Consider the following 11896-nt stretch of genomic DNA (forward strand, 5'->3'; position numbering starts at 1 on the left):
TTATTGAGACCATTTAGAGGACAATTACCTATCCACCCTGTCTATGAAAACCCACCTTTACTAGAAGAAGAGACTGAAATACTTGAACCAGAAGCCATTATAGACACTGACTACATGACCACTAGAACTGGCCGAAGGTATTCTAGATATCTAGTGAAATTTAAGAACCATCCTGTAGAGGAAGCACAATGGATGCACGCTAGAGACTTAAATGCTTTCCCCACTCTGTTAGCTCCACATTGAGCTAACAGCAATTGAGGTCAATTGCTATCCCACCCCGGGGGTATGATGCCAGGAGGTATATTCCACGGTGGATTCCGTGCCACGGTGGATTCCGTGAGGTTTTACGGTGGATTCCGTAAACTTAGATGACCGGGGCTCATACACAAAGAGGATTCTTTATGTGAGAAGTTGATGGGGACGCCTGTCCTTTTCGGGCGTTTCATTAATTTAGTGTGTACATGGGTGATTCCATAGCGGGTGATTCCGCAAAATGCATATTAAATTAATAAACGTTTATGAGTTTAGAGTGCGCACTCGTAATAAATTAAGGTTAGGATTTATTTCTAACCAGTTGATTTATTTATGTAGCTGAAGACTGCTAGGTATTCACTTTTGTCGGTTTAATTGTATTATTTTACTAACGATTGTGAATGCTTCAGTTGATGTGTAGAGATAACAGCAGTGGCGGAGGAAAGCATTGGAGTCTAGCGGGTATTCAACCTTTGGATTATATTTTGATAGGCGCCACGCCTATATTTTGTTATGTCTATTGAGACATTGATTATTGATTATTATTTTGTATGCGCTTATGCGCCCGGATATGTTATTTCTATTTGGACATTGAGATTGGGCGTGCCAGACTCTATGGGCACCGTCCATTAGCTTTATTTTCCTATTTTTGTAGAAAGCAAACTCAAAAGCTAAAAAGCTTGTCATATTTTTGTAATTGGGCTATTATTGAGCATGAAGATTGGAAATATACATTAAATACATGCTTTGTGAAGCGCTCACACAAGGCATGGGGGATATTGAACCCAATTTGTCTCTTGTCTCTTGTCGTGCAAGCTTTTACATGGGTTTTTGTGCAAAAAGATAGAGTACTTTGTTCTTGGGGACCTTCCGGGATTCACCACGTGAGCTATCTGCGACCGATCTGCGCACCAGAGCACACCCTTTAGAAAATTACATACACTCCTTTAAAGGGCTTCTAGATAAAGGAAATTACTAGTTTGGTTGTGGGAGAAGAGGTAACCCATGATACAAAGTTAGAAATAGACTACACCCATTATGTTGTTGAATGGCACCTCATATGAAGAACTCACATTGATTGTTGCTAAATGGGCTCCTTGATTTGATATGGCAAGGGAGCAAGGTGAAGTGGGAGCTAGATGAGAGTACATGCAAAAGAAAGGAAGAGAGTAGGCATGATTGAAGAAAATTGAGAGGGTAATAGAGTATGAGAAGGTGACTTGAAGCTTTAAACCTAGAGTAGTTTCACACTAGGGTTTGTTAGTGAGTTTATAGAACGATTTTCATATTCACACATATCTTTTGAGCATAATCTTCATCTTTTGTGGAAAACAAGCCACTCCAATAAGTTCACAGTCTCAAATATTCATTGCTTTTTATATAATTTTGGAGTATAAAATCTTCAAGGAGGAAAGATTTTGAGAGTCATTAAAGAGGAGATTCTAAGTAACGGTGAGTCATTGAAGATGACAAGTGCATGCAACACCTTTATTGTCAATAATAGATAACAAAAGTTATGAATGTATACAAGGATAAAATTTCCCTCAATTGTGATTTTTAATTTCCAATAATTTTTTACAAAGTTACAATGCACTCTCTCTCCTCAGTTTCTTATAAAGCCAAAAAATTACATCAAATCTTTCCTAATGTAATGTATCAATAGTGTGTCTACCAATTGGGCTAATCTTAATGTCAAAATAGATGTAGAATAGCTTTTCTAATTGGAAGGTGAAGCTGCTTTAAGCCACCATAATTGTGTCTTTTTCCCACCATGAATGTATAACTTCACGATCGTGGATATTGTTGATTCTAGGAGGAGGACACATTGTAAAATTTGATAGAATTAACAATGGTTTTTGGAATCGACTTATCAAAAGCTTCAAATCCATAGTGAGTGCATCTCTCCCCTCATTAAGAAAAACTATGCTTCATCTCCAATATCGCTATAAGAATAGGTTTTTCCCTATTGTTGTGGTTTTCTAGAGAAGAAGTTACAAAAAGACCGATTGAAAGGTCCCTTTCACTCTTAGCTTGAAGAAGTGAATAATTCAACTCAGAACTGCAATTTTTTAAAAGTTAAAACTACTATTTAAGGTTTTAATCTAGTGGATTAAAGGTTGAAGCTTGATCATGAAGATGATGTTGCCTTTAAGGGTGGATGCATATTTTTACTATGATGTTGAAACTTAGGCCAATCATTTTAGCCTAAATTTACAAATGTTGTAGTTCTTTATCATATAATAACAAATATTAATTGAAAATTGAATCAAATCACAAATTGAAAGAGAGAAAAGAATAGAGAAAGATGCATGATACAATCAATGGTATAATCTTCCCCCATACATGGGTGAGCATCTCCTCCAAGCATCTACTTATGGATATTGATTAGCTTTGGTGCTCAAAATATATTGAAAGTGTATCCATTTTGGGATCTTGCTTTTCTTCTCCTTGCATGGCATGGTTATGCCTAGAAAAATTAAACTATAGATATATTTTAGGATTTTTCCAACAAGGATATTTTAGCCTTTCTAAGCATTCTTTTAAGAAACTACAACAAAGTAAATAACTTACATGTGTGTGCATATAATAACCTTATGCTAAGAAGTTCTTATAGAAATATTATAATCATGCATTGTTGAAGAGCCTAGAGATGACTAACCTTATGCTAAGAATTGCTTATGGAAATATTATAATTCCGCATTGATGAAGAGCCTAGAGATGAATAAAATTCGTACACTATGATGTGATCTACTCAAAAGTATTAATATTCCCAACTTTGCCTAATGATCTACTCACCACTACACAAAACACATTAGTCTCTTGCCATTTGTCTACCAAGACCAATGTAACCAAGGTCACATGTAGGCCCACTCATGTTTGTGAATGCCTCTACCCCAAGCAACCAAATGATGACAATTAACAATGTGATATGGGTTTCTAGTGGATGGCTTTTTGGTACCACACTACTACTATGAATCATTCTAGCAAAAATAAATGACAATGGGATGATAGTCTCTAATGGATGTGTAGACCTTATGAAATAGGGTTTGTTAGGGCATTCACTTATGTGCATACATATGAATGCATTGCGAATTCTCATGGACTAAGACTCGACTCACATCCATTTGGAGAATTTTGCACTAAAGAGTCATGGTGCTTGAGGGTCTCTAATGGATCATTATAGACTTCACAAGATAGGGTCTAGCTATTAGGGCATTGACTCATGTGTACACAAACGAATGCATTATAAGTTATCATGGAGCTAGAGTGGATGATCCAAATTGTTTTGCACCACATGACCATGGTGCTGATGTATTGTCGTGCACTAAAAGGAGGAAACAATGTCCATGCAAGGGTATTTTCACTTTTCGTTTGCCATGACCCTCGTGCCCATGATGAAAAAGCTTCTACTTTCTCATGGAGCAAGGAATGAGCCTATAACTCCACGAGCGTATAACTCCACTAGCGATCAAAGTACACCCACTAACTAGGAAACATATCACGAGCTTGTTGATTTGATATAGCATTTATTGTTTAAACATCATTGTCCCACCAAGTTTGAAAACATAGCGCTCTCTTTTCCCCGGCCAAGCTTGTGCATCCGGACATGTTTCAATGCCTTAGTTTGTCAAGGTCCTTGTTCTTATCTATACTGCTCAGACGACCGGATAGGATGGAGAGACGGGTCAGCTCAGGGCTCCGGCGGGAAGTGTAAAAGAACCCTAACGATGACGCGCGGAGGTGGAAGAATCTATATTATGAAAGACGACGCCGTGGAATTTTGTGGGGATGACGGCGACGTAAAGCAAAAGACGAGAGGAATCCGGTTCTTCACGCGTTAGACGATCAAAGCCACGCGCTGTGCTCCAGCCTCCTATAAAGGTTGATGCGAGCAGCCGCATTTGTTCGTAGTCAAGCAAATATCTATACGCTTACATTTTTGATCCCTCTCACGCATACAGATATCAGCAGCCATGTCTTACCCACACCAGTACCACCACGACGGCGAGTATTATAATGGGCAGGCACCATCCGCCGCCTTCAGCTACGAACGAGAAGAAGGCTATGGATATGGCCGCCCTTCTAACGACCACAACTACGAGCGTGTGAGGGAAGAGAAGGAATACCAGCGCAATGAGCGCCTCGGCGAGCTTGGCGCAGTTGCTGCGGGTGCCTTCGCCTTGGTAAGATATATTACACATAGTCGCCGCTCTTTTCACAAAGACACATGTAGCATGTATGAGTAATGTCATCGTTCATTCACATATCGTAGTAATGCGTGCTTGTATATGTGCAAGTAAGTATATGCGTAATGTGTAATGCGTACACATGTACGTATATGTTGGTGCATATGTACTTCCATACTTAACATATCCTATATGCGTCCATGAATATGTGTCTTATGTATGTGTGCTCTATGATCAGTGTATATGTGTATGCATATTATGTGTTGTGTACCTCACGTGTGTATTATGTATATGTATGTACATAATGCTTAGAGACATCACATTCCACCTTAATATTCTTTTCTACCGCTCCTTTGTAGTACGAAGGTAACAAGGCAAGAACGGATGTCCAACATGCCTCAAAATATAAGCATGAGGCTGAACTGGCTGGTGTTGCATCCCTCGGGTCGGCAGGCTATGCAGGATATGAGCACTTTGAGAAGGAAAAGTACAAGGGGGGTTGGTAGAAATAAACATTTGACATGTGGAGGCTATGATAGGCCATGATATTCGAATGAGAATATATATTGTAGCATTTTATTGTAAACTATAATCTATTTTCTTGGTACCTATATCATAACATAACAAATTACATGCAACAAGATCACCATCATGTGCTACCTTGGATGGGGTGGAATAATCACTCATGATCACTCTTCAAGGAAGACCAAGGCTAATATCCTACTTTAAAAATAATGATAGGGTGGAATAATCACTCATGTTCCACTGTTCTATCAAGACCAACACTAATATTATCCTACTTAAAAAACATTGATCAATGAACAATACTCTATATTTGGTCAAACATCTCTAACTCATAGGATAATTGTACATTGGATGGGTCCTTGATCTCATGTCTATCCATAAATTTTAGTGATTTGTAATATGAATCTTCTAATTTCAAACAAATGTTGACTACACAAAGAGCTGAAAAAAATACATTGTGAAGATTCACTGAATGAATGTTTCAAAGGAACCTATAAGTTCTTAAGTAAATTTGTCCTTTAGCATTTCTATACATGATTTTACCACCCTAAAAAATTTGAAAAACATATGCATTTTATTCATACACTTATTTTCCTTTCACTTAAGAGAGAGAATCTTGTGCCATAAACCATTTGCATCTTCATGTCTCTCGAATCTTAAAGCATAGTTTATTTGAGCATGTTATATATCATAATAATAAAAGTCGAATGAGTCCTTAAACTAGGAGTGTATCCACTTCACTTTTCCCACAATGTTTCAAGTGGTCCAACTTTGTCGTAAACAAGCTTTGAAAACTTTGCACAATTTTGTCTACAACCTCATATTTTGATCCATGATAAACTAGGAAGGTTGAGGTATTGTTACAACAAATGAAACCCTTTGAAAATGTAATCTCTAAGTAATTGTATGCTTATGAATTAAATGAGTCATCACTTTCATGTCTTGATTCATAATACCAACTTTCTACTTCTAAACAAGTACCAGTTTCTTGCAAATACACGAAGAGCTCAAAAAGCTAGCAAGAAAGATTCACATAACTCATGTTCAAAGGAACCTTCATGATTTTAAATTAACTTATCCTCTAGCATGGTAGGGGATGCTTCCCCTTTCATGACTACAATAATCCACTTCTCAATGAAAAAACATATGCATTGTTATCTATGTACTAATTTTCCTTTTATATAAGAGAGAGAATATTGTGCCATAAAACATTTGCATATTCCTCTCTCTTGAATCTCACAAGAAAGCATATTTAATCATGTTACATGCAATTTTCAATTAATAATTATAGTCATTTAGTCAATTTTAACTTTTCTAACAATGCTTTTAGCTCCACTTTGTTGTTAAACACACATATTAAAAATTTGCACAATCTTATCGATTGTCTCCTATCGTAATCCAACATAAACTAGAAAGATTATTCTTTTTAAAGGAAAAACTAAGATATTTTAAAAGATAATTAAATATGAAAAGAAAAGAAAGTAAAACATAGTCTCATGCAGTCATATATGCACCTCAGATATTCGTTACAAGACCACACTATTAGAAGCCTTTAATTGCAACTTTTCATGAACTCCCATACTTAGGAGGTGGAATGCTAAAAAATGTTAAGTGTAAAACGTATGATCTATAAGAGGATATTTTCTTTAACCAAATACAGATAAACTTATATGATTATGTTTTCAAAAGGATATTTTTTGTTGCATATCGAAGACAAAAGTGTAATATTCTAAAGGAAGAGGGGTCATTTGATTCCATTGTTATATGTGAATAAAGGTATTTTGTAAGAACCTTTGAACACATGTGATCTTGATGGTTTTTCATAGTACAACCCTCAAGCTCCATAAGGCCAAGGGGATCAACCATGGGAAACTTATAGTATCACTAAACTGTATTGGCTAGGGAGAGGGCGGATTTCTTAAAAGACATCTTGTCGTGTGAGTGGTTAGATAGAAAACCCTATCCACAACCTCGTCCACAACTTGATAAATAAAGAGAAGGTTCACTGATAGAGTTAAAGGCTTTGACAAATAGGCATGATTATCAACACAAGTTTTTTTGGTATTACTCAATAGCGAGGATTTTTGAACGAAAAGCTACCTATAATAGCTCATTGTAATGTATGCTTAAAGAATCCTTTTCCACAACTTAGTAATCAAGACAAACAAAGTTTGAATGCTCTTAGATCACAACAAGATTCTTGAAGTTCCTTTCAGTTAGTAGAATATCCAATCTTTGTGCAAGGAAACTTGAAGCTCAAATAAATTCTCCATTACAAGACTCAATATTCAAGAAGTTAGTGAAAAATCAAAAGTTTGAGAAAGATGTGCACCTCTTTCTTTTCTCTTCATGAACCTTTTAATGCAACAACAAACATATAAGAGAGGAAAATAAGTTTTAAAGTGGAGACCCTTAATATATCCTTGTCCTTATGTATGCTCAAAGCCTAATCCTTCTTCAAGCAACCAACAAAGACATATCTTGTAACCGATTTCAATGTTGCACCAACTTGAACTTCATCAACACCTACTAAAAACAACAATCACAAAGAACACAAAACCAAAAACAATGTAAAACTAAGACCACATACCTTGCAGAAATTCCCCTCTCGAGAACAACCCTTCTCTCAATTCAATTCTTGATAACGAAATAAGGATTCAATAACATCAAGTTTAAAGGGGTATCAAAGCTTCATCGTTCATCACACTCTAACATACAAAGTCACATTCCAACTTTTACATTGGAAAGAGCAATTCTGTTTTTTCTTTGTGGGTAGTGAGAAACATGCATTGCATAGACTATGTTGTCGTGTCACTACATCAACACAGTGTGAAAAAACCTAGCATGCATTATCGTCTAGCTTTCTTATTAATCTAGAGAGTCAATGCCATATTACTCATTAGCGTGAGCGTCAATAGTATGGATGGTTCAAAAATATGAAATTTTGGGACCATTTATACTATGGACACTAATACTAGTGACTAATATGGCATTAACTCTCTAGATTAATAAGAAAGCTCGAGGATGATGCACTCTAGGGTTTTTCACACTGTATCTATGTAGTAGTGGCATGACATCCACCCCCTCTGCATTTGTACATCCTCTGGTATGTGTCAAAGTCCTAGTTTTCACTAGATTCTAAGTCCTCCTCATTCTCTGCAACCATATCCTTTTCTTTTTCATCTTCCATATCTTTCTACCTAGCCCTTTTAACATTTCCACTATTTTCTTCTAGTTTTGGCAACTCATAGGCAATAAATTCTTTCCTATTGAATAAGTTGATCCTTTTCACTACTACTAGAAGTTTTATGGCTATCCCATCGAGCTCATTTAATGCTAAGTAACATGATCAAAAACCTCTCTTACAACATAGGGTCCAAACTATCATTTGGAGACTTTACGCATGGCACAATGTTGATTGTCTAAACTGCTATCATAAACTACATCCAATTCCCATATTTTCTATTCTTAGCGTCAACATATGTCTTTTTTCAAACCGTTTCTTGTTCTATATTCTTGTTGCCCTTAATTTTGCACTTGCTATCTCTATGTATTTTGACTTCCTTTCCAGCTATCTAATATATAAGGCCAACAAATCCTCTCGATTCATTTCCTCTTTCAAAGGTAGCACACTCCATATGATTGTCGTCTCTTCTATCGGCATGATAGGTTTTTGACTATACATCAATTCAACATGCTTATATCCTAGCACTATGAGTTATTCTATTAGCCCACAAAGCATAAGGGAGAAATCGTGGCCACTCTTTTACCTTCTCTCCATAAGCTTTTTCCAATGCCTTCACAATAGGTGAGTGACCTCTTTCACTTTTTCCATTTCCTTTAGGGTTATAAGCTGAAGTTAAAGCAAGCTTTATCCCCAACCATACAAAGTAATCATGGGCTTCATTTGCATCCAATTCACATCTATCTGCTATAAATTGCCCTACAGAACCATACCAGCAAAAGATCTCTTCTAAGAGAAAAGTACACACTGCATTTGTTGTCTTGGTACGTAAAGCTCTCCCTTCCACTTGATTAGTAAAGACTTCACTTGCAAGTACAAGATATCTCATTTGCCAAAGACCTATAGGCATTGTGACTAAATCCACCACCCACTTAAAATGAAGAGACAAGGGATATGTGGGCTACAATCAATCCCGATGTTTCACAGATGAATACATTTGATATGTTGTACATGTTTTCACAAAGTGAGCAACATCCTTATACATGCCTTGCCACCAATATCTTTCTTTGACCTTTGCAAAAGTACTCCAAATACCTCTATGGCCAACCATAGACTTTTATGAAATTCTTACATAACTTTTACTTGTGAAGCTCTCTTACCCACAACTCACAATGGCATACCCTATTTCTTTTTAGCATGTTTCCACAAGTATCCATATTTTAAGAAAAACCCATAGCCTTTCCTCTTGGTCTTCTTAAACTCCTCATCCAACCACTAGTCTTGCTTTCTTAATGTGCTAAGGTATTGACCAATTCTCAACCACCCTCTAGCATATTTGTCTTTTAGAAATACTTCTACATAAGATACATAACTTCTAAAGTGTTTTCTCTTTGTTGTTCAAGCTTCTGTTAGTTATGTAGCAACTCCTTGCATTGCTAAATTCCCTCTTATAGCACTTGTACTTGATACACTAGTTAGTGTATTTATTGCATTTAGTGTTGTCCTTGCATTCATGAGAGATGTACTTGTCATTACAATAGCTGCCAATTCAGTTTCACCTATCAAAACATCATTTTTAGCCACAAGAAAGTCATATTCTTTCTCATCCATCATCCCATCTTCATTCTCATAGCGTGCTTGAGACAACTTGTTTGCCATTGGGTTATCTCTTCCTACAATATGTTTAAATTCATGGCTCAGAGATTTGATATATGCAATCCACCAGAGTATAGCAATGTCTAGGGTAGCACAACTAGTAATCATACCCAATACCAGCAAACAATCAGTCATCACAATGACTATATGAGCACCCATAAATTTTCCTTATCACATTTAAGGGCTCCCCATAATTTTGTTTTTACTTGTGGGTATCTTCTTTGTTGTTTGTTCTATACTCTAGCACCAAACTGAATTGCATATCTTTGCCCTTCCTCATCATCTTGCCCAATTTCCCATCCAATCCTGATTGGGCTCGTATAAACAATAATAATGATATTAGGCTTCCCATGTGAGTAATCAACCTTTCTCAATGTAGGAGCAGATTTCAAGAGCTGCTTCAATTTCTTCATTGCTTTTTGATGCTTCCTTTCCCAGTGAAACCTTTAAACTTTCCTCACAAGAGCTAATAATGAGTATTAGCTACATGTGCAATGTGAGGGATCCATATCAAATGGAACACACCTGCATCCAAAAATCTAGGTATCTCCGATACATTCATGCATACATCTTGCATTCTATCAATCCCATCTCTTTTCACTGGTGATGGTCTTCGTCCATAGGGCCCATACATATGCCCAATACTCAAAACCTCTTTAACTCCAAAGACTGACTTTTTTCTAGAAAGAGCTAAATGCATCTCTTCTAGACGCGCCAAAATCCTTTCACAATCAACAATATGGTTTGCAATAAACTGTATGCACTCATGAACATCCATCTCTTCATTCTTTTCATCCACTACACACCCTTTGATTGGAACATCATCCAAGAAGGATATTGTCAATTGTGGTATAAAATCCATGAGTACCCTATACATAGCATTTATCATGTGTGCCACTGAGTTCCTTGCACCCTATGGAAGAGTACACATCCACACTAACCCCAAGGGAGTCTTCATGGTTGTGATATCGCTACTCTCAAGTGAAAAATAAAACTGATCATATCCTGAGTAAAGATCACCCAAAGAATAGATTTCTTTGCATGTAAAAGCCTCTATAAATTCATCAACCACATGATGTGTACCCAGATTTCTTATGGTCATTTTATTGAACGGTTGCATATCCTAAATAAAATATCAAGCTCCATTCTTTTTCGACATAGTAAACCAACGATTTGAGTATAAGGATTAAGAGGGCTCCAAAATCTTCATGCGAATATTTTCATTTAGCAAATCCATTAGCTTTGGCAAGTAAGATTTCGACACTTGAATAGGCCCTCAAGTTCCATGGTACATGTGGCACACTAAAAATATTACCATAGGAAAGGCAACATTCGGATCTACACAACCTATTTCAACAGGTTGAAATGCAAATGTTTTCCCATGCCTAGCCAACATCTACATAAAATATTCTCTTTCAATAGGCAAAAGAAACCCTTCTACACCAAATTTTAATCCTAGTAATGTTTTAGTTGTAAACTGATGACCTATATCTTTAGGACTCCACAAACTTGGCCGCCTTGACACTTTCTCATACAGACCCTCACTATCTGGTGGAAGCATCAAAGCAACCAGTTTTATATTTTTTTCAACCATCTTATACTTTACCTCCATGGTTGCTTTAGTCCATTGTAATCCTTCTTGCTAAGACAACACTGTTATAACATCATAGATATCCAAAGAACATACTGATAACACTCTATTTTTAGTCTCATTTTCTACGTGTATAGTTGTTGAAATTTCAACCATAGTGTCAGAAATATTCAGCCTATAAAAGAGGCATGATATAACTTCATTTTCAGCTAACAATCCCAATGCTCTCACTTCCTTAGTAGCCCGTTTCATAAATAACCTTACACATAGCTTCCATAGGCTTAAACCAACATGAATTGTTTGCTGTAAATTGAGAATAACCAGTAGTAAATATATACCTCATTCCACCAAGAGGTGAGAACATTCTGTAAATAACACTATTGCAGCGTTGCATTATAGCAGAGTTTAATGAGAATCCGGGTCTTTGAATTCCCTTGCATTTGGAGACAAAGGAGACTCTCGAAGTGTATCTCAATTCCTAGGATGATTAACACAAATAGT

At 36.6% G+C, this 11896-nt stretch overlaps 1 protein-coding gene across 1 annotated transcript; it reads left to right on the forward strand.

Annotated features, from left to right (window-relative positions):
- Nucleotides 1–4166: 4166 nt before the first annotated feature.
- On the forward strand, nt 4167–5283 carry LOC148029910 (abscisic stress-ripening protein 2-like). The gene is made up of 2 exons (XM_087687151.1): nt 4167–4436; nt 4799–5283. The coding sequence occupies exons 1-2, from the start codon at nt 4227–4229 to the stop codon at nt 4943–4945; spliced, it is 357 nt and encodes a 118-aa protein (XP_087543277.1). The 5' UTR covers nt 4167–4226; the 3' UTR covers nt 4946–5283.
- The last annotated feature ends 6613 nt before the right edge of the window (nt 5284–11896 follow it).

This window comes from Lygodium microphyllum, chromosome 10 (genome assembly GCF_053477565.2).
Source record: "Lygodium microphyllum isolate KBCC chromosome 10, Lygodium_microphyllum_v1.1.10, whole genome shotgun sequence".
Classification (NCBI taxonomy): domain Eukaryota; kingdom Viridiplantae; phylum Streptophyta; class Polypodiopsida; order Schizaeales; family Lygodiaceae; genus Lygodium; species Lygodium microphyllum.